The following is a 24,287-nucleotide window of genomic DNA, read 5'->3' as shown; positions in this document are numbered from 1 at the left end:
CCTTTCATACTCGTAGGTTTGGTTTTTCCTCTATGCAGTGAAATCCACGCCGTGGGGGCGAGTTGGCCTTCTGATGTATGTACGGGTGTCAGCAAGGGATACAAAGCTAGCTGTGTGTGTCAAAAGCAGCATCTGTAAACCCCTGAAAAGAAGGTAATAGAGATGCTGGAGGTTCATCTGCTGAAAGTAATAATTGGCAAATGTAGATTTTTAGCACAAGTGGTTACACAAATGGCTTTTAAAGAATTCTTTAAGACCATTATTAATTAAATTTAAGTCTTGTATAACAACAGAAATGTACAAAATAAGATTGTATATTTTATATAGTAGTAGAAAGAAGCTTTTTAGCACAGATTGGGGGTTGGCAACAGAGGTTAGCCCATGGCAAAGACAAATGTCATTTGGCACATTTATTTGCTATATCAATGTATATAATAAAATAAAATAATAATAGCTACTGTAGCAGGGGCACAACTACATCCTTTCTGAGGTGTATGAGAACATGTCATCGGCGCCCCGCCCCGAACCTCACCCAATGACATAAACTTGTACAACTCATCTTTAATTAAAGTATCAATAATAATAAATGTCCATACATGTAAATAAATTGCTGCCTACAGGACAATTAAAGAATGAAACAAAAAACAGGGCAATATTTCATCATTTAATATATAAGTGAACCAAAGAGCCACTTCTGTTAGCCTGTGTCTAGAACCGCCTATGGGCTGCAGGTCTGAGGTATTTTGTTAGCATGTTTTCTATCATTCTTATAGCTTGATAGGAAGCCTTATGAAAACTGATAACCTACATTAATAAAATGGTGAAATAATATTGACCACAAAACGCTGTAGTTATAAAAGATATCAACATTTTTTCTACACAATCCTAACAAACGTTTTTAATGTTGAAAAAATAAACGGTTTTTCTTCACAATATTTATTTATTTACTATTAATCTATTTTTATGACCGAGACCAAATGCGGTCAAGTCCGAGACAAAATATGGTCTACAACACTGCATAGAAGCATTTACCTGATTTTTATTGATCAAACTAGATTTGAGCAATTTCCTTTGGGTCGTTGACAAAATTGTACTAAAACAATTTTAGTACAATTGTTTTAGTACAAACTTCACTGTTTCTAAGAGTATTTCCCCCGAATCCGTGCAACTTTATGCGTCTTTGTTGAGATGGATATGTAGTGATGCAAAATCTTTTTTTAAATGCAGCAGATATTCAAAAAATTGTTTCTTTTATCTTTAATTTTTAAGATAATAGTGTGCGATGAAAATGATCTTACACCTTGAACTTCTAACTTCTTTTTTTTACATTTTGTTACATTTCAACCACAAACTTCAAGTCTAGTCTCTATAGAATTAGGGCAAGAAAGAAATTATAAAAAAGGTCACAAGAAATCTTGTGTACCCCAAGCCATGTAGAAAGCACAGAAAATACATGAAAATGTTTTGCCTACATGCAAAACACGGTATCTCTAGAAAAACACTACACATAGACCTAAACACTTTATCCACATGGTGAAGCTTGGTGGTGATTATTACTGTCCATACAGTATGAGTGAAACTGAGTATTTGGCAAAGAAAAAGTGACACATATTTCAGTCTCTAGCTGTCCAAACCCAGCAGACACAAACACACACACACTGCTGTTTTGGTGGATCTCTAAAGTATTGTAAATTTTTTTGTTTTTCTTCCACTTAAAAATGATGCGCTTTTTAATCTTTATCTCAGAAAATACCAACATAAACCATCCATCCATCCATTTTCTAATACCCTTGTCCCTAGTGGGGTCGGGAGGTACTGGTGCCTACCTCCAGCTAACGGTCCGGGCGAGAGGCGGGGTCACCCTGGACAGGTCGCCAGTCAGGGCAACACAGAGACAGACAGGACACACAACCACGCACACACACACTCACCCATAGGGAGAATTTAGAAAGACCAATTTACCTAACAGTCATGTTTTTGGACTGTGGGAGGAAGACGGAGTACCCGGAGAGAACCCACTCATGCACAGGGAGAACATGCAAACTCCGTGCGGAAAGACCCCGGGCCGGGAATCGAACCCAGGACCTTCTCACTGCTGCGCCCACTGTGCAGCCCCAACATGAACCTTGTAGTTGTAATATGAGTTCAAAATTAGTTAAAGGAGTATAAATATTTCAACTGTGTATTAGTGTTTAATATTATTTAGTGTTTGAAACACTAAAATAAATAAATAATTGTCAATTAATTAAAGACAAATTGAGGATTAGAACGATTTATGCATTTATTCACAAGGTGGAATATAAACAGGTATGCAGAGTGAGGTAGTGTTTTCATTTGTAAATAACAGATATTCAAGTCCAAGTAAATGAGAGCACAGGAAGAGCTGAGCTCTGCAGCAATCCCCCTTCCTAGCTTTCCAACACTGGTTGAACAGTGTTGGAAAGCTGCTGTTAAGCGTGGAGGGAAACAACATTTTGCAGTACAGTGCTATAACAGATCAGCAGGAAAGGTATTTGGTTACAGCAGTGGCTGTAATACGATTACACAGTGCTGGACAGAGTGTAAGTAAAGCTCAGCTGTGCTTTTGAGGTTAAACGTCGCAGATGTTTAACCTCAAAACTCCCCGACTTTCAAATCTGACGTCGGGAAGTGTCTGCGGAGCATGAAACTGCCTTTTTGTTAATTGCATAGCATTCAGAGTGGAGGGTGAGGTTTTAGGAAAAATAGAGCATTTAAAAACACATTAGCCCTAAAATGCAGTGACTGCAACGATGGACAGAGATAGGTTGAACATGTCTGGATATAGAAATAAATGGCAGAAACTTTCAGTAAAATATTGAAATATTTTATATTTTTCCCCACACATAGTTACATGATTACAGGAGTAGTAGCCATAGCAGAAGCAGAGATTTTATTTTTAACTCCTGAATGGGTCAATGGAAGTGGGATCCACCATCTGCTTGGACACCAGTGTGCAACAATAAACTGAAAGTGTGTGAATGGGAGGTACGAGTTAAACCCAATAAAGAGAGATCCTCAACGCCATGTTCCTTTTGGGGGGTTTTTTCTGGGACACAGATCATTGCAGATCTCAGATTTACAATGACCGTGTCTGGATCGGGTTATTCGGTGCATAAAGTCTTCATGTAAAGCGGGCCTGAGGTCCTTTGAAGAAAGAAGCTGCAGTAACGGTGGACTTCTTCTCCCCTCATAAAATAAATCAAAGTCAGTCACCTTGGTCATCTACACCTTTACACAATGAAACAGCGTTATGCTTTCCAGGAATATGCCTTACTGGTACACACTGCACATGAAGGGCTTATATAATGCTAATATTTGTATGTATTTTTCATAATATCCATATTTCTATTTTGAGATTATTGAGGTTGCAAAATCTACAGAGTATTTATATTCTTTATTTGTTCACTTGGTATGTGACATGTCCAGTTATGACATAATTGAACGGTAAGAGATTAGAGGAGTGTAAGAAAATGTTGTCGTTTTGACAAAAAAAATATGAAAGGATTTAGACTGGAATGAATGCCTTTCCTGTTTAATTGTCAATATCAAAGCATGGTTCCCCTGTCTTTACAATGTCTTTAACTATAACTATGATTCTGCCTGAACATGAACACGTTTTTTAGTCTTTAAATCTGGACCAAGAAAATCCAACATAGCTGCACTATAAGATGTTAAGAGAATGTATTTTCCTCACTACATATTCTTACTTTTTAAAATATTTTTGTCACCCTTGAATATTTTAGCTCATCAAACAAAATGAAGAAAGATAGCCTGTGTAGATGCACAGCAGTTTTCAAATGATTATTCCTCTATTTCCAGCCACACTGAGCCATTATTCAAAATCTAAAAAGAAAAGTAGGACATACGTAATTCCTCCATAGGAAATGGAAAATAAAAACTAATTGCGGGTAATTGCAAATGTCTGGTGTCAGTAGTTGCTGTCTAAGTATTAGGTGGGGGGCTATAACTTCGTCTCATAGACAGGTTAATTTGAAAAGCTATGTTTTCCGTAGTAAATTAAACCGTCTTTTGTATTTACTTCAATTATCTTTGTCTAATGATCTGAAACACTGACTCTAAACAAAAAGTAGAATCAGAGCAGGTAAAAAAAGCTGTTCACAACATTGTTTATTAATATTGTAGCAAAAGGTGCTAAACCACAGTCTAAGCAGCAGTCTTTCCAAAAAGGCATTAACCCATTCATTCTCTGTTCTACAGAAACCCTCTTGAGCTTTGTGGATGACATCCTGTCTGGGGCCAGGTCTCCGTGTGTGATGCTGGGGGACATCCCAAACCTGCTGTCTTCATCCATCAGTCTGATCATTCGCTGCCTGGAACCTGATGCAACATACATGTGAGTTGACACTCCATGCTCAACGCCTGAAGAAAAATACACACTTGCTTTTCAAAGTGTCATAAATTGCCATTGATGGAAGCTTAAAGTGCAATTCACAAATGAAGTGCTGCAGTGTCTCAGAAATGCTCTGGTGAAGTTGATCAGGCCTTACTGATGTCTTTATTGCCATTATTTGCTGTGAATATAAACCCACAGGACTGCAAATATCATTTCATTTGGTAATAAAAACAATTTTGACTACAAAATTGCTTTAGCAGACAGAAGTTAGCTTTAGCCAGTACAATAAATGAACTTGTTTCTCTGTGTTTGCCACTAATCTTAGCTTTAAGTAAGAAAGGAAGTACAGATATTTAAATACTTTCACTTTGCCTTATTTACCAGCTTGGTTTCTTTAATATGTGGAAAATGTAAAATGGGGAGTTTTGAAAAGTCTTCGCTTTTTAAAAAGTATCATTTACTTAAAAAAAAAAGGTTTTCATCTTAATTAACAGTATAAAATTTAAATAATTAATTTTTGAATTGGTCCACATGAGAAAAAGTGAAGATTGCTTTTTGTTAGATGCTGGCTATATTGAAGCAAATCCAGGTGACACAGTATCCCCAGTATCATTGTAAAGCCTCTTTAATTGCAATATGATAATCTAATTCTGAAAAATGGAAATAGAAGCAGATTGTAGCCTCAACCATTTACTCAGTGCCCAGTAGAGTCCTCAGTTAGTCCTCAAGGGATGCCATCTCGCATGTTTTAGATCATTCCCTGTGTCAGCACACTTGAAGTAAATGGACTTTGGAAAACTTGATGACATGCTGAGAAGGTAATTCAGCCATTTGAGTCAGCTATGTTGGCATAGGAACCCATGAAACACAGGGAAGCAGTCTAACATTTAAAACATTTTCCTCTAAAAATCACTGGTTCCACAATTATTAGCAAACTCTTTAAGCCAATAAGACATTGTTTGGTCTTCCATAACATTTTACGAGATTTGAGAGAGGCAATTTATTGACCATTCTTGCTTCCACAATCTCTCTAGCTCACCATGAGTCCTGCATCTGCTTTTATACTTTCATCTCTATAGTTTATCCTACAGAGTTTCTTTATGAAATTTAGGTCTGGGGACTGAGATAACCAGGGAAGAAAGATTTATTTTATATCTGGTAAACTATCTTTGCCTTGACTTGATCACTATGTTTTCATCATTACCTTGTTAAGTTTTCCCAGGGTTTGGTTAGCTCAGTAGATATTAATGTAACATTTTAAAGAATTATTGCTGCTAAAGCTGTCCAATAAGGTTTGTTTCAGAGGAGAAACAGAAACACATCATCACATTTTCTTCCTCATGCTCAAAAATAAGTATAAGGTGCACTTCAATATTTGTTCCATGTTTACGTTTGTAATGGTAGGACAGAAATGGTTCTGACATGACACCTAGATGCAGATGCAATTTAAAAGATTGTGGTGCAGACTTGGTGACCTAATGTTGCCCCTCCTGACTGCAGTGACCTTTGAACCTTTTTATTCCCTTCCATCCCATTGTGGTTATTGTGTGGGTGACAAAATAAACTGAGTTGTTTATTTATAAAAAATAAAAACATTTGATTAGATAGGAGGTGAAATTTGAGTGAGATGATGAATCTGCTTTAAAAGACAAATTTGTCTAATTTTTAACACACCTTTATCAGTGGTGTCAACAGTTGCAGAGGAGACTCTATGTCAATACAGCACCACTGAATATCTAGAGGTTTCTTAATAAAAAGTTCTAAGTTATGACACATCATTTCTAGGAAACTTCAGCATCTTTCATGTAACTTGCCAGAAAAGCATGTGTGTCACCACTGTAGCTGAAAGTAGCTTCTTTAATGCCCTCCATAGATCAGCCTATACATTAACTGTAGAGATGATGACTCACTAAAGGTTGCAGAAAAAATACCATTTGTATGTGAAGAAGTCAAAAATGCTGGCTCATTAATTGCAGCAGTTTGACTGCTTTGTTATATTTCTCTTCGCAATTTGATGCCTTGAAATTGGACCTCCTGTCTTTTTAAGAAGCTCCTGCTCTTTCTGACACAGCAATGCTTCTCCAATATGTTGTTTACAACATTTCTTAGGAGCATTGCACTGAGAAGCAGATTTTTTTTATCTATTTATTTTTATTTATTTATTTTTTTGGAAATAGGTGGCCCTTTGTGAGTGCACGTGCTTCAGCACCCCTGAATGGCTGCTAGGGAAAATCAAAGGATTCCTCAAACATACATTACAGGTGGTGAACCCAGACCATTTCTCTGTCCTCATCATTTCTGGCTGACATCTTGGTCACTGTTGCATGTTATCAGTACTCTCTGACCTAGAAATGGCATGAGACGAAGTCTACAACCCACAAAAGTTGCTCAGGCAGTGGAGCTCATCCAGCATTACACATCATTGCAAGTTGTAACAAGGTTTGCTGTCAGTCAGCACAGGGTCCAGAGCACAGAGACACCAGCAGACAGGCCAGTATACCAGGAGATGTAGAGGCCGCAGTAGGAGGGGAACAACCCAGCAGGACCACCTCTTCTTTCTTTGTCCAAGGAGGAACAGGGGGAGCACTGCCAGAGCCCTGCAATATGACCTCCAGCAGGCCACTAATGTGTGCGTTTCTGCTCAAATAGTCAGAAACAGACTCCATGAGGGTGGCACGACGGCCCTACGTCAATGAGCGGGGCCTGTGCTTACAAGCCAACGCTGTGCGGAACGACTGGCATTTGTCAGAGAACCCCAAGATTGGCCAATTCACCACTGGTGGCTCTTTCTCTTCACAGAAGAGAGTAGGTTCACAATGAGCTCATGTGACAGACGTGACAGTCTGGAGACGTTGTGGAGAACGTTATGCTGCCTGCAACATCCTTCAGCATGACTGGTTTGGCGGTGGTCCAGTAATGGTGTGGGGAGGCTTTTCTTTGGAAGGCCCCATGGCCCTCCACGTGCTACCCAGAGATGCCCTGACTGACATTAGGTACCGGGGTGAGATCCTCAGACTTTTTTGTGAGACCCATAATGTAGTGGAGTGAGCCGGGGATTCCTTCTGCTGCAGGACAATGCTGGGTTTCATTTGTCTGAAGTGTCAGCAGGTCCTACATGATGAAGGCATTGATGCTGTAGACGGGCCTGCTCATTCCCAGAGACATTAACCCAATAGAGTGCATCTGGGACGTAATGTTTTCTTCCATCCAACAACTCCACTTTGTCCGTTGCCTCATCAGGACCGTGTCCAGTTGTTGTAGGGAAGTCATAAAGGCCACACACACTACTGAGCCCTATTCTGACTTGTCTTGAGGAATTTCCATTGACCCTGAATCAGTCAGTGATGTGATTTTTCCACTTTTGAGTACGATTCTAAATCCAGACCATTATTGGAATAACAATTCAGATTTATATTGGTCATTTTTATGTTGTTTTGTTCTCAGCGCAATCCACTATGTAATAAATGAAGATTTGCATCTGAAATATTATGTTAATTGTGATGTAAGATACGTTAGCATTGACTTTATTTTTGGTTTTTAACTATTTAACAAGATAATAAAAGTACAAGAAAGGGGAACTTGAGGAAAAAATTCTGAAAACTACTATTTTTTTCCCCAAATGGCTCTTTATTCTTCCTACATATGTTTGTCAGCAGAGTAAAAAAAGCTTTAACATGTGATGCCATGATCAAGACCGGATACTTAGATTCTCTCTCAAGTATGTTCACACTTATCTCACACAATCCTTGCCAGAAAGGAAGCCACACACACTGCAGCAAAGGGGAGCAATACACACTGGGGAATAGCAAAAGGGGATAAGAGGTTTAGCCAAAAGATCTTAAATCAAACTTTGGGGTTACGAAAGAAAACAGGGGAGAAAAAAAAAAGCACAAAGGTGAAACACGGGGAGAAACATTTTGAACATGAAAAGTAATTCGAAGAAAAGGGGTAAGAGGCCAACAGGGAGAGCACACAGTTTGGATGTATATGGGCTGAATTAGCCGCTACACATGCTCTTATTTTCAACATCCGCAAGTATCCTGCTCTTTTATCCTGGCTGACAGCTCATTCATCTCTCCAAGACTATTACTCTTATCCCTCTCAGGCTGCTGCAGACTCTTTATATTTCTTATACAAACGGAACCTGAAAAAAGCTTGAAGCAAGCTGGTGCCTGGTTCAACAAAATTATGACGTGAAGAGAAATACGCGCAATGCTTTTATGAAAGCTGAAAGCTTCAAGAGAAGATCCTCTGTCTTTGTTGAACGGATGTTTAATCAGTCAAATTATAAAAGGAATGTGTAGTTTTTGTTTTCAGTCTTCTACTGTGCAAGTTACGTTTTTGCTACAAGGTGGCGATATTCAATCAGGAAACACTCCAGTGAAAGAGCAAGCTGCGACGGAACCATACAGGCTCAAAATGTGGCTCTTATTAGATTACCAGCTGGCACTGTCTGTCAGTGAACCCCAAGAAACCATGTTGTTGTTGTTGTTAACAGAATAAAATGAAAAGAACAAGAGAAGTCTACACTGTAAATCCCGTAAGACAGGATTTGTTCTGTAGAAAACGTCCAAACCCATAAAGCAAAACAGCTGATTGCACGCGTACTTCCGTATCTCCGTGCACCTAATTTGTTTGTATGTCTTCAGGTTCCGTCTGTGGGCTGTAGACAACACAGGACGGCGTTCCAGTCCAAGTGAGGTCACCATCAAGACTCCGTGTCCGACTGTGGATGATGTCAAAGCGCAGGGTGAGAAATGAGGCCGAATGGGTTCACAACCAGCTCGCCGAGACGAATTTGTTTTTCATGTGAATTATTGGGCAATTAAGCTTTTTTTTCCCTCTTTTTTACAGTGTGTCAAAGTTAGGGTCTGTGTAACATATTGATTATCCAATATGTTACACAGGATATTTACAAGGAATATCCAGTGCCTTGTAAAAAAATATTCTCACCTCTGGGGCTTTTTCACATTTTGACTCGAAACGTCAACATTTTATTTACCTTATCTTAATTTTACACGATGAAGCAAAAAGTAGCCTGTTGTTGTAAAACGGAAGGAAAGGACTTTTCTGGTTTTCACAGCTTTTACAATATAAATCTCAGGCAGTGTGATATATATTTGTCTTCAATCCCACTTGAGTCAATACTTCACAGAACACAGAAGAGCTTACTAAAGGTAATGCAGTAAAATATCAAGATCTACTGCAGGTAAGATGCAAAAGATATTTGGGGCATAAATTTACCAGCATTGCACACCTAAATATGAAAAATAAATCTAGCTCAGACAATTTAGATTCATCAGTTTTCAAATCTTGCCAATGTTCTCAATTCCATAGAGGTCTGGCCTTTAATTGAGTCATTGTAACATCAGAATATTATTTGATATAAACCAGAGAGGCTCCAATGGACATCTTAAAGAATTTTTTGGATGAGTCGAAAGTCTATATGTGTAACAAAAATAATCAATCTCGCCACAGAATTATTTGGTAAACAAAAATATCAAGAGCTCAGCCATGGGCATTTTTTTTACATTTCATGTGGCTCTGAGTGAGCACTCTGTTGCTTTTTGTTGTGTCATAGACGTATCAAGAATCCCGCTCGCAGCTTGGTAAGACGATCTTAGTGCAATTATTTTTGTTGTTCAAAATGCTTATGCTTGCTTTCATAATGCAGTTTCTAATTGGAAACCATCAGAGCTGCAGTCCCCTGGCAAATTAAACACTTTGTTATTGTACAGGGCGAAGGGCGAATGAAGACAAATTATGTCCATTTATCTTTGAATTACTGATTTACACTGCCCTCTTTCCCTTTTGTAGCACAGTTTGAGAGAGACAGCAGGCTCGAGTCGTGGCACTAGCAGCTATCTCAGCACTACCGGTGACAGCTGCCATAAGGTGCCACGGGCTGCCGCGACCTGACTCAGGCTGCAGAGATCTGCTACTGGCACCTGGGACGGGTGCCACGACCCAGCAGCACAGGGTGCCAGACGATCAGTCACACACATTTAGAGACGCCCACGCATCCGCACAGACGTTTCCTTCTGTGCAGTCCCATTCTGTTTAGGATGGGGATGCTCAGAATGCGCAGACTATTACGTTCTGTTGTAGCTCAATCATTTTTATCTCTGTGCATCACCCACGTCTGTTTACAAGTTTCTGGGACGCGACCAAAACCTGAGTTTGGGACGAGTGTACACTTGGCTTTACACTTAACCTAATCGATTAGATTTGGTTAAGTGTACAAGCACTTTTTTTAATGCCGAAAATCATGAAATGTTACAACCCATACATGTCATACAAATGGAACAGACACAGAGTTACATTCACCGTCTAGCGCTGGGCTACACTTAGCAAACCTTAGGAACCAAGTGAAGGAGATTGTAGCGCGAATTTAGCTTTTCTCCGCAACCCCAAAGAGTAGTCTAATCAGTTTCAGTCTGTTTACGAATAACAGGCGACAGACACACACAAGCATGGTTGTAAGCTGCAGCGTGTGTGTTTAACCAAATAATAGAGATAAAGTTGCGGGTCCATAAAGTCCATAAAAGTTCATACAATATGAGTATTATGTTTATGCAGTCATGTTTGTACAATACACTTCCATAGTAAATAAAATGATTTTCAATTAGTTTCTTTTGCACCACAGAGTTAATATACGTATAGACATGTTTTCACTGAGGCTCTTTAAATGTGTATATTAGAAATTTTAAATTGACATTTATGACTGTATCCAAAATAGACCAAGGGCATATTTGTTTACTGTGAGGGGATGCAAAAATTAAAAGGAAATGCGATACTTTTGTGAGGAAAAATCGATGTTTTCTTTCTTTTTCTTTTTTTTTTTTTTATTAATTCATTCATATTCAATGTGACACAGAAGCTGCGGTACATGTCACCAAATCCGTGATGGATGCATGCATTTGGATTTTTTTGGTTCAAAACAAAATAATTAATTTTCAGTCTAACACAAAAGCCGTGGCATACGTCAAGGAAGCAAGAAGTTGCCTTTATTAAGCTGTAGCTGGTCGTGGCACCCCGTGCCGGGTTGCGGCAGACCACTGGCTGGTCTGGCACCCTGTGCTGCTGGGCCGTGGCACCCGTCCCAGGTGCCAGTAGCAGATCGCTGCAGCCTGTGTCACCTAAGGCAGCGGTCACCGGAAGTGCCGCGGCAACCCTTGGCAGGTGCCAGTATTAGCGACTGTCAAACAAGGTCGCTGAGCAGCCCCCCAATGTTCACCCATGCCGCCGGGCCTGAGCAACAGGTGATCTACAATCACTACCAACACCATGTGATCCAGCCCTACGGCTATCCACAACATCCAGTATGAGGTCTCGGCACCCATGGCACCTAAGGCAGCGGTCACCGGAAGTGGCGTGGCAGCCCAAGGCAGGTGCCAGTATGAGGTCTCGGCAGCCTGTGGCACCCGTGGCAGCTGTCACCGAAAGTGCTACGGTAGCTGCCGGTGCCATGATTTGAGCTCTGCCCTACTGCAGTATGGAGGGGTTATTTTCTTTTCACCTAAGCTTTGAATGTAGAGGAAGTAACAATTAGCAAGCTGTTCCGAAAGTGAAAGCAGAAAGTTTCCAGAAGTGGTGATTTTTGTTTTTTTTTAAACGGACATCTGGTGGTATTCTTGTGATTATGAGAAAGCGGTATGGATAATGAAAGAATCGGTGCTTAGGGGCCACCGATTGAGAGCTCAATGTTAATTTTTCTTCTGGAAAACGAACCTCTTCAGCACAGCCGACACTAAGGCTGACTTTTTTACCTTCTTCAACCAATGGTTGCTGTTCTCCTACACCACTTGTTGCAGACTTTAAAGGGATCCACTTAAGACCACCTTACAGCTATGACTTTCTTTTCGCCACTCTTCTATAAAGTCTTGGCTGCTTCTCTAATTGAGGTGGTATTTGACTCAGCTGGTTAGTTTAAGTGGGAAGTCATGCTTTGGTAGATTTGCAGTTGTGCTATGCTCTTTATGTGTGTGGATAGATGATTGAACAACGCTCTGTGATGTTGCATTACAGCATAAAGCCGCTTCAGACTGCCTCCCTCCCTAGTGTGTCTTTTCAATACTGGTTTTTCTCTTATATTCATATCTCATAGCAGCTTTGTTTCTAGATTAAATTACACACATATAAACCCCTATCTCACAAATATGTTCTACATTCAGTTGATATATCACATAAATGTCCAGTAAGACATATTTAAGTTTAAAGCTGCAATGGGACATAATTTTGTCCAACTTTAAGGTGCATGAACTCTTATGCAAGGCACTTGAACCTTTATTGTAATGAGCATGAAAATAGAGTGACCAAATGCATCACTAAATACTTCTCAAAAGTTATGTTATTAGATGAATTAATTCCTGCCTGTTTGGAGCTATTTCTCAGTGTCTCACAAAGTAGATGTCATGTGAGTTCATAGAGTGAGTCATAAAGTCACAGGCAGATAGTTTTTCCTCTCTGGATCAGGACTGTTTATGGTCACCGTATCCTACAATTCCGTGAGGATATTGACTATAAAAAAATATATATATATCATCCCATCTCAGAAATTAAAGAGCTGGAATCCTTGCCTACCCTCTGCAGCAATAACGGCTTCATAGCGAAGATGTTTTTGTGGATCCGGCTGCTGATTTTAATCAGCTATTACAAAAATGCGTTACTCATTGAAGTGTGATCCTACTGGGCTTACGCTGTTAATTCTAATGCCTGGAGAAGTATAAATGGTGTGAAACGTAATACTTCCAGTGTACTGGGTGACTTTATTGCCATCCAGAAGAGGGGATAAGTTGCTAGCCTGACAGGCCATGAAAAGCTCAAAAATCTGTGCGAGTTGCAAAAGCCTTTCCAACTTCAACTTGAACAATGATTTATGCTTTTTCAAATGGTGTTCTTAGTGGAAGTTGCACGTTAAAATAGTCTGCTGCATATCTGAAGATCTAAAAGTTGGCTTGAAGTATGAAAAGGAAAGAGCTTCACAGCAACACTAATGAAATACAGAAACAAAATCCAGACAGGCTTTTGAAAACTAAACATAATTGTGGGTGTTCGCAATGATCTCTGCTACTCCAGGGATCACAAACTGGAATAAACACTATTTGAGAACTTAAACTTTATTGTTTTTTCTTTTTGCCATTGAGTTGCTAACAATGCTTAACATTAACTGTTTAAAACAGAACAAAACATTACTAAATCTTTAAAGTTTACATCAAAGTCATGTAATCAGAAACCAAGTTTCCTTCCACATATGGTGTTTTCAAAGTCTGGAAAATGGGGATGAATATTACTCATCTTAGTCCATTTTCAGTGTTTAAGTGTCTAAAAGTACCTTCATTACTGCTTTAAGGAAAATAAACTAATTAGAAGCATAGTAGTTTCTGTTACGAAAAAACAGATTGCTGAGAATAGGCTACAAGGCCAATGGCAATGGTCTTGCAGTTGTCTGCAATGGTTCAGAAAATATGTTGACATATGACAAGAAAGATAAAGATTGGGATGTGACAATAGGACAAGTATGTGAATATTTCAGTATTTCAAAGGGCTGTTACTCAAAACACCAAAACAGGGTAAAGATTTCACCTGTATTTGGGTTTTCTTGAAGACTCTGATTGCTGTCTAAAATATTGCATGACTTGTAATGCAACATATTGAGTGACCCAGAGCTACAAAACTACTCAAAACTTCCAAAGACTGCCATTCCTTTAAGGCTAAATGGAAACAAGTCTAAAGTTGTTTTAATCAACCCCTATGCCGGGTTTCCCCCAGAAATCTTGCTAACCCCAGTGGTGGGGGCGCTAGGGCAGTCATCCAGTGGTCCACCATGTTTTTGAGATAACTGTTTAAAGTTGACAGGAAATTTTAAAATATCACTGGTTTATTATGTGTAATTAGAAGACATTAGTAATATCTAAACACTAACTTAACATTCTTAAACATTTAAAAAAAAACTCAAATAAATAAACAAGCAATGCTAAGCCTGGTGGGGGCGCAAGTAAATCCTGGTGGCCCACCAGGCTTATAATACACAGAGGGAAACTCTGTCGATGTTATTACTGTCATCATTAATTTAATAAAAGAAAACGTACAAACTCTATAACTCTTTATTTACATTGTTCAGTATAGACATTTGCCTATACTGAGACTCACCCCTGATACAAACACATTATCATCAAAGATGATGTGTTTTATACAGTTGAAACCGAATGGTTCAATACACTGTTGGTTGCTTTGCACAGTTTTTCAACTCTGCCTGCAATTTGCTTATGAGTCTGAGGTTAGGGCTTTGGGATAATCTGACAAGCATGACTCTCTTCTTGACATGTTGGGTGATTTGTTTTTTGCTTTTCTCGTCACTTGTTGCAAACTTTAAAGGGATCCGCTTATGACTTTCTTTTTGCAACTCTTCTATAAAGTCTTGGCTGCTTCTCTAATTAAGGTGGTATTTGACTCAGCTGGTTAGTTTAAGTGGGAAGCCATATTTTGGTAGATTTGCAGTTGTGCTATGCTCTTTGTGTTTGGATAGATGATCAGATAGACAAAGAAACGGCAAGTTTTGAGGGGTTGCCTTAAAGCATATCCACAGGTGTGCCTCCGTTTGATTGAAATATTGTGTTTTAACATTACCATGACATCTTTGTCTTGCCTATCCATAATTGTTTATAAGTATAGTAATCTTAGCTTAGATAAACTATTTAAAATGTTCTCTCATCATTTTAATGTTTAGGGGAAAATAAATCATTTGATTTCATTCATTTGAATCTAATACCGACAGTTTAAGGTCTTGATTAGACATCCCACATGTTGATGACAAAGTAAGTTAGAGTTTGTTTTGACTTCAGATTGTATATGTTCCTTTAGAAATTGCGGACAAGATCTACAATCTGTTCAACGGCTACACAAGCGGGAAAGAGCAGCAGACTGCCTACAACACTCTCATGGACCTGGGCGCTCCCACACTCCACCGCGTGCTTTACCACTACAACCAGCGCTACGAGAGCTTTGGAGAATTCACCTGGAGGTGTGAGGATGAGCTGGGACCGAGGTACTGCTGCTCTCTTCTTACCTTTTTTCCTGAGTCATGATTCTCTTTATTTCCCTGCTGTACAAAAACTTAAGAAGTTTTTTTTAAAGAAGTAACCCATTCATTTGTTTTGTTTCTTTTCATGCTGGATAGCTATTGTACATGTATAGGAAAAGTAACTGAAAAACAAAGCCCATTGTTCCATCCATCCATCCACCCACCCACCCACCTGACAACTTAGCTTCTAGGATCATCAAGACACTCAAACCTTTCCACTACAATAAGGTGGCAGCCCATTGTGGGGCCCCCATGTTACGTTTCTTAAATGCCCTCTTCTCTGACACAAAACAGATCAGACATACTGCATTCCCACCAGTAAATTGGTCATCAACTTCAACTTGATCGCTGATATGCGAGTAGAACAGAAACCATACAAAGTGGTGTGGATCTGTCTTGAGCCAGACTTTTGAAGAATACCTAAAGACTGAGCCATTGTATTAATGCGTAGATTATAGTTGAAAAATCTGTTTTGTTGTTTTTTTTTCAGCCATGAGTTTCCCTCCCACAAACAAAACTGTCACACTGAGTGGTGCAGTTGACACTAACGATGCCTTGAACAGTAACAGCATAACTCGCCAAGGAGATTGGCCAAGAAATGTGGCAACTTGACAAGCGTCTGTGTTGGATCACAGTTTGGTGAAAGCACTGCTCTGAAGTGAGGTTTCAGTGCCGCTGATCCTTAAACAATGTAATGAGCCATTGAATCCTAGAACTGTGTAAACCTTAAACCCCGAATCACCTGATTCCAGAAGTTAAACAACTGATTGATTTTGATTAACTTTCGTCAGATTTGACATCTGCCATTGGCAGATCTGATCGAAGTCTAACTACTCTGCCCACCACAAATATTTATTTAATTTTTTTATCCTGACAGTAGTTAACTGAGCTAACTCACAATTCAGGTAGAACATCTTCTGGATATCTGGGGGAAGGTCAGCACAACACCAGGCCTCTTGGTCACACAATAAAGTTATTTTAAGTGTAACGTTCAGATGCTGAAGGGCGCTTTCCAATGTAATCTGGATGACAAGTCCTGCTAATACATGAAGTAGGTTCTCCTAAATAATGAATTGTCACAATGTGGTGTCACATTAGAATCACTGACTTCAAAATATTATATTGAGATTTTATGAGATATGACAAATCTGAATAGCAGAAGAAAAACTACTTGTGGTATTTAAGAGTTTTCATTTCCACAAAAATACAGTAAGTCTTGCATGGATTTGTACTCAAACCTCGATTCCCTGATGCCCATAAATAAAAACAAATGCTTTCCGAACTCACCCAAGTCATAAATGGACAAATGGCATCATATAAACCAAGCAACACACAAGGCAAACCAGGGATGTTGTGGAGAGGCTAATGTAGGGTTTACGTTCTAAAACAATATCCCGAATGTCTAATATCTCACATTCACCCCGTTGTTAAGAAATGTAAGTACAACCACAAATTAATCAAGACATCCTCGTCCTGGCAAGAATAAATTCTTGTTTGTAGTTTGACACAAGCCATGTGTACAAGAAGAAGGTAATTTGACAGATGGGACCAAAAATGAACTTTCTGTCTTACATGTGAAATTAATATCTGAACACACCATCGCCAAGGAAGCTGAGTTTATGAGACAATGATTGGAGGGAAAACCTGTTAATGCCAGAAAACGATTTGACATTTGACCATAAGGGGCTGGATACCAATGCATGCCACATTTTTCAGATTTCTCATTTGTAAAAAAAAGAAAATTATCCTTTTTCTTCTGCCACACAACTGTGTGCTACTCTCTGTTGGTCTACCACATAAATTCCCAATAAAAAGCCGAGAAAAGACTGATCCTAACAGCAGGAATGAGTTTAAGGGTTACTGGAACCCGGTTGTACACAACTTTGTTTTTGTTCATTACGTCTGAACACTCATCAGGGACTTTAAGAAGTGTCATAATGCTAAATATCAGCTCGCACGAGCTCCAGTGTGTGTATCAAACAAAAATCTGATTTCTTTGCTTTTTTTATTTTTGCTTTTTTTTTTTTCAAAATCAAGAGCAAGATCCAAACAGAGCAAAAACAGAGGTAATCCTATCTGAACCAAAGCATTTCCATTTCATTTTTCAAAGCAAGCTGTAATTCGTTCCAGCGTTATTACAAACATACCCCACCGACTGTCAGATCTCCATTACGTCAGCTCATTCTAAGCCGTGCTGTGTCCGACTCTTTGTTTTGATCCTCGACACTGTGCAGATGTCTCTGCGTCTTCATGACCGCTGTCTGTGTAAATTGACGTTTAAGGAGGAAACTCTGTCAAACGGGCTGGAAAACAGATTCTGTGACATCACCGTTTTTACCGAAGCAGCATCCAGCCAGGACAAGCCTCAGAGCGCCTCAGTCATAAAGCACAAACAAACACTGCGAACGTGAAAGCGCCGCGTTATGCTTCCTAAACAGAGTCATGTGTTGGACATAAAATCCACTAATAAACAGACTTTGGCAGGTGAATCTGATTAGCGAAAGCTCCCCTAATTTTTTGTTTCTCTCTGCTTCTGTGGGTTCCCTCACTCTAAAATGAAAGCTTGTTTTTTTAATAGGAACCATGTTGGAAAAGGTTAATGTAGCAGAGGGAGTTTCCTCTGATGTGTTCCATTAAAATGCACTTAGATTAACAACCACACAATTTGGTTAAAGGGAGCAGTGATTAATGTTAATACAAGCACCCCGGAGGAGTGCATTCAAGGTAAGGCCTGACAACAAACTAAGGAAGCATAAACATGTTTCAGCTCAGCCAAGTCATCAAATGTGCATTAGACTTTCCCTATTCGCTGGGAGAAACGACTTAATGCTACACATGGTTATTTTTTAACAAGCAGGCAGGCCAGATGAGAGGTTAATGGCCTAACAGTTTCACTGCGTACAAGCACCCCACGGTGTCAGTCTCTTAATGACTCTGACATTATTTCACTGCTGTGAAAAACAAATGCAGCAGATAAATGTTTGGACTCGAGTCAGGACCAAAATACTGCCAAGAGCATTTTTAGCAAATTTATTAGTCATGCAATGTTTCTGGCTTCTAAAGCATCCGCAACTGATGCGTGTCCCATTCTGAAAAAAAAGAAATCCTGAGATCAGCTTGAACTCTGGAAGTGAAGCTATGCAACTTCAATTCAGACATTAAAATAAAAAATATAAAAACTTTATTAATCCCATATTAAACTCGTGTTGTCCAAACCACTTCAAAGAGTTATTGTAGATGGTGATGGCTGTGGAAGGGTCTCCTGTAGTGGTCTGTATTACAGCGGTTCTGAAAAAGCCTCTGATCAGACGCAGGGTTGTCCATAATTTTCTTGATTTTTATGAAGGTTCCTTCTTTGCACACTAATCTCCTGCGGCTTCACAGCAGAATCAACCTTATTTAATAGCTTGTTTAGCCATTTTGTGCCCTTGGTTCTGATGCCGCTACCCGAACAGATGATGGCAGAAGAGATTACGTTCGCCACGACAAGGTTATAAAATATGCACAACATCTTACTGCAAACATCGAAGGACCTAGATTCCTAAATTAGCAACATTTCGCCTCATGCAATACGAAACAAATCAATTTCCCAACCTTTGATGAAGCTGTGTCAAGATTTTTTTTTAGATGGATATGGTCCAAATCTACGCCACCACATCCTACAGATCTGACCTGTCTGGAAACAGAAATTTGTCTGATTTCCAAATGTTGGGGTTTTTTTGTCGTAAGATCTAATAATCTGTTTATTTCCTTTAGTTTTTTGTGGTTTTTTTAGAAATAAATGTGTGTGGAAAATAAAATATAAAGTGGAAGAGAAAGGTGCACATATTTAGAAATATCCCTGAGGCAGTTACCATCTTACTTTATCTTATCTTGTTTACAGCAATTGTTAAGAAAGGCAAACTGATGTAAATCCTCAGAAATTCTTTCGACACCCCATCATCATTTTCCCCAGCAAAGCGCCTTAGTGATAGCGTGGCAGCCATTTTTACCTGGAAAGGATGAGAAGGCTAAGACAAAATAGCTTCTTTTTCCTCAGTAGACTCATTGCTTATTCATTTTTAGGTCATGTCTGCCTACAGGGGAAAGAGGAGAAGATTACTAATAAACTGAATGCTCAAACACCAAGTATGATTGCCAAGAAGACGAAGGAAAACAACTCACGGTTTGACGGCAGACACGTAAGGGAGGAGATTGATGACACGCTGGGGTTCCAGCGCTCTGTTATCAGTCATCATAAAAAAAAACACGCCTTTCAGCATCATAGGTTCGCAAATGCAAACCTCACCACGTATGATAAATTTCAAACAAGTCAAGTGGATTCAGTGAAAAGTGAATAAACAACGTAGCAGCAGGTATTAAAAAGTGATATAAAAAACTGAAAATTTTATGAAGGCGTAGAGAAGGAGGAAGTTACACAGGTACTAAAGGAGCCACCAGACAGCCAAAGTTTCAAAATGTTTGTATATCTGGCAAAAAAATAAATAAATATTGGCTGTTATCTTAAACACATTTGCACTCAATAATGATTAAGACATGTGAGTAAAGCAACGGTTTTCCTAAGTGCATGTAGGCTTATCGTTTGAGTTCAGTAGGATGTGAATCATGATGTACTGGACATACTGTATGTATAGAATGCAAATATTTGTAATTAGTTTTCATCCTGGTTTGTCATCATTTTTATGTTGAATCTGACTTTAAAAATTTCAAATTTTGTTAATTATTAGTGGATGTTTTCCTGAAGATCTTCTTCAGCTACTGTACTTCTTTTTGCTTAGTTCTTAAATTACCACTTTTTTCAACCAGCAAATATTTGACGTATTACAGAGAGTAAACAGGAATACGACCTCATGCACAAAGGTATTTGAATAATACCGCTGTGTTATTCAAAGAAATCCTAAGTTTCCTGTCAGGAACAATGATAAGGAAAACAGATTTTGCATCAGCAAGTCCAAATATAGATAGCAGAGATTTAGCACAGACTGACTCAATGTACATTGCTATAAGCAAACTGAGAATTATTTACAAAGGAATAAAAAATGTGAGCTGTTTCATTGTTGTTTCAGATATTTAAATATGCCAAAAGAAAAATCTAATCAAATCTCACTGACAAGACTGTTTGGCATTTTGCACAGTACGATTTTGCTGCTTCTTTTTTTTTTTTTTCCAGACGTGTTTTTAACCCAAACCATAGCGTCTCTGAAGCTCCTCTGAGGGCCAGAGCTTGTCATCGCCAAGGGAGCATGTATCATTTTATAGTTGGCTGTTGACTTAGAAATACGAGATGTTTTTGGGAGGGCTGAAAGAAAATCCTCAACCCTGGTTCTTTCAGCTCGGACCAGGTCCTTGGTTGGACTCTCTGGCCTTGATAAATTGAAACATACTTGATATTTTATTGCTTATTTTCTTTCTGTTGTTGGTTTACAATCTCTCTAATCAGCTAAACTTGCGTTAATAAATGTTGTTATGGTTGGAAACAGTTTCAAAAAAATCCCAATCATAATCACAGCGGACTGTTTGCTTTGCCTTTAGACTTTTTTAAGCCAAATGAAGGACAGAAACGCCCACATAGTCAATGTGCAAGTGCCTCCTAGCTGTTAGTTCAGCTGTGATTGATTGTTTTCTACGATACAAAAGAGTCGATGAGAATGTAGAATTATTTATATACTCGACCGCCTAATAAAAATATCCCATCGTTCATATCGAGGAATACTGTTGAGGTTACTCCACCAGTACTGCATCCAGACGGGAGGTCCAGCATCCATGAAACGCGCTCGGCGTCAACGTTGCATTTGTCCAATTGGTTGTTAACAGAAATGATAAATGAACCGATCTCATGGCAGCAGCTCATAAGTCTGACAGCTACTTCCAGAAGATTAATGCAGCATGTCGCAAAGCTGACATGATCTCCAGCGGGTTTCTTGAACGCGACAATGAGTTGCTTGTACTCCGACGACCTCCACCGTTATGCAATCAAGCACCTTTAGGATGTGGTGGAACGGGGGATTCGTGCTGTTTGTACAGAGAGGACTGCGCAGAGGACAGATCCCTACTCTATTATTTTCTGGAGTCAAAATTGCATGAAATTTTAGGCCTGGTTACATTTTTTTCTTTTTAGGTCCGTGCTTTATCAGCCACACAAATATTTTCCGCTTCTATACATGCACCAGGATTTATGATGACAACCGTTGCTATTTTTGAGTGTTTCTGTGATTTCCTGACAAATGAAAGCATAACAAACCACAATTTTTTTTTTGTTCATTTAAAGCAAATAATTATCTCAGTTTCCTCAGACCGCTGAAATCTGTGGTATAGTATTGGGATTATAAGAAGGGAAAATGATACGAACGACAGTTTCAACGTGGGCTCTTTTCTGCTGGCAAGCCGTCTAACCGGACGGCATCGTCAACTTCTTTATCTGCCGGGACATAAAGCTCATCTAAACCTAAAGATGTATTTAAACACTATTAAACTTCAACACTTAAAGTTGTTTATTCTGCAAAATCAGCTACGAAAGCATAATATAATCTGCAGTTGTTATTTCAAGTGACTCACTGGATCAAATATGAATTGCAGTTTTCTAACAGATACAATGAAACTTGGTAGGTTTGATTGAAGCTACCTGTGTGACTGAAACAGTGATGGAAAGGTTGCACTTTTTTTTGCAGCGATAACACATTGTGAGGTTTTAATAGCAGAAGTGAAGACTCCACCCGGCAGTCAAGAGAGACAGTTGACCACGTGGATAGAGCACCATGTCAACACAGGCATACCGAGGCAAATAGCTGTTCACACAAATCCAGCTTAGATTCAGTCACTAATCATGGTTTTGTGCTGCAAGAGGAAGCTGGAGTACCTGTAGAAACTTAAAGAAAGTCTCCAGCTGAGATCTAAACTGTTTTTTTTTAACACTGTTACCCAACACGCCACCATGCAGTCCTCAGCAAAATGCAAAAGTGGAGGGAAAAAATAAAAAATAAAAAAATTTGCGGGTTATCATGCGAGTGTGAGTTTGACAAGCGGATATTAGCTTGCCACAGTGACTGGCAGACACCGGTTACAAATAAAAGCCATCTTTTCTCGCTCACTTTTGATGTCTGCTTTTATTCCACAACAGAGTTCAGATCCAGATCAAGCGTTCATCCAAACCAGAACATATCTCACGTATTATTGTACGGAGTGATGCAGTTTGAGGTTGTCGGGGTTTTTTTTTTTTTTTTTGTGCTTAGGCTGCCCACTTTGAACATTAGCAGCAAGCGGATACAGCAGTACCAAACGCTCGTTTTGAACTGATGCGACCGCACATTCGTCTGGATGTTTGTGTTCATCGTCCTCTAGCCGTCTCTCACAGTGGATAGCATTAGAGATTATAATGCCCAGGAGTTTTCATCTCCTTTCAGTTTGCTGTGTGCTAATATTTGGGACTCCGTTACACCTTTCAGATCCAGGCACGTAAAAACCCACTCAGAACCATGGTTGAATGACTCCATCCGTGCCCTGCGTCTCGACCGTCTGCTGGTTGAGTAAAGGTGGGAAAAAAGATGAGCTTCATACCTTAAAGAAGTCCAGCATTGATACCTTTCTACATATCAGAGTTGTTAAGGCTGCTAAAATGGAGTTCATGTCTTCTCTAGTCTCTGATAACATTCACCAGCCTCAGGTTCTGTTTAGCTTTTAAAGCTCTAAAGGAAACCCCGCAAATAACCGTCACTCTTTCACTGTAAAGTTTTTTCTTTGTCATTGATGCAATTTTCCTCTCTCGGACCAAACTCACTTGTTCCTGTTTCCACCAATACAGGTCTTGCTCTTTTCAAAAGCATCACTGGTTTTGACCAGCTTTAGCCAGTGTCCTTTTCTTCCCTCACAGAGGTAGTTAAAAAGCTACAGCCAACAAATCGCCCTTCAGATTTCGCTCCTGCTCATTTTCTGAAAGATGTCTTCAATAAATCAGCTGTGTTTGCTCTAAAAAAGGAATAAGCGGCTTGCTTCAGAATATGTTCCATCTTCCCTTTAGGTTGCAGGTCAACCTCTTGGCAAAAAAAAAAGAGAGAATTGTAGAAGAATGTCTAAACTTCCATTTCAGTCAAAGGTTTTGGAGAAGATTTTTTTGGCAATATGGTGTGTGGAGATTTTTTCTTCAGCAAGAAGAGAAGTTTAGGGTTACCCTAACCCTTCAACTTGGGTCAAAGAATATTTATATCATTGAACTGTCTAGTCAAAGGCCAGAAGAAAGTACATTTCAGAATCTGTGCCATGACTTAAAACGTTCATGGACACGTGATCTGATCTAACCGATGATGTGATGAGTAGCAAGGAAGAATGAACAAAAGAGCTTTCACACAGCATGTCATCCTTCTTTAATTTTCAGTTAAAATATCTGAATAAACCATGTTTCGCTTTCCTTTTTATAAGTAATCACAAAATACTAAGTTTTGGTGGTAATGTGAGAAAATGTGAAAACACTTAAGTGGAGAGAATGTGTTTTATTTTCCAAAGCGTTGTAGGTGACTGCAGTGCATATCTTCACATTGCGAGCTGCATGCGTTGCTCAGTAACTTGATGTGTTGCACGTCTGGTGGCTCTGGCGCGCCCCGCAGACTTGTGGCATGACAGAGTGGAAATGTTGCAATGTGGAATTAGTAATTTGGCTGTACAAAAAGAAGAAACTGTGCATGGAATGATTGAAATCTTCTCTCGCTGCCATTTCCTGACCTTAGACAAACACCTGACAAGAGTTCGCCATGCGGGCCAAAAAAGACTGCATCAGGTTTAATGGTTATTTATTGCGCCCAGAGTCTTGTGAGATGTCTTTATGTGAACTCTGTGTAT

At 39.3% G+C, this 24,287-nt stretch overlaps 1 protein-coding gene across 6 annotated transcripts in view; it reads left to right on the top strand.

Moving 5' to 3' along the window:
* astn1 (astrotactin 1) overlaps positions 1 to 24,287 on the top strand; it is a 348,102-nt gene that overhangs the window by 319,502 nt on the left and 4,313 nt on the right. For all 6 annotated transcript variants that reach the window (XM_028020864.1, XM_028020863.1, XM_028020862.1 and 3 more), the window contains 3 exons: positions 4,240 to 4,375; positions 9,025 to 9,125; positions 15,239 to 15,422. In XM_028020864.1, the coding sequence (XP_027876665.1) occupies positions 4,240 to 4,375; positions 9,025 to 9,125; positions 15,239 to 15,422 (421 nt within the window). The remainder of the gene's footprint in view (positions 1 to 4,239; positions 4,376 to 9,024; positions 9,126 to 15,238; positions 15,423 to 24,287) is intronic.

Source organism: Xiphophorus couchianus, chromosome 6 (genome assembly GCF_001444195.1).
Source record: "Xiphophorus couchianus chromosome 6, X_couchianus-1.0, whole genome shotgun sequence".
In the NCBI taxonomy this organism is placed as follows: Eukaryota; Metazoa; Chordata; class Actinopteri; order Cyprinodontiformes; family Poeciliidae; genus Xiphophorus; species Xiphophorus couchianus.
The sequence above is the reverse complement of the archived record's forward strand: the minus strand, read 5'-3'. Positions and strand labels throughout refer to the sequence as shown.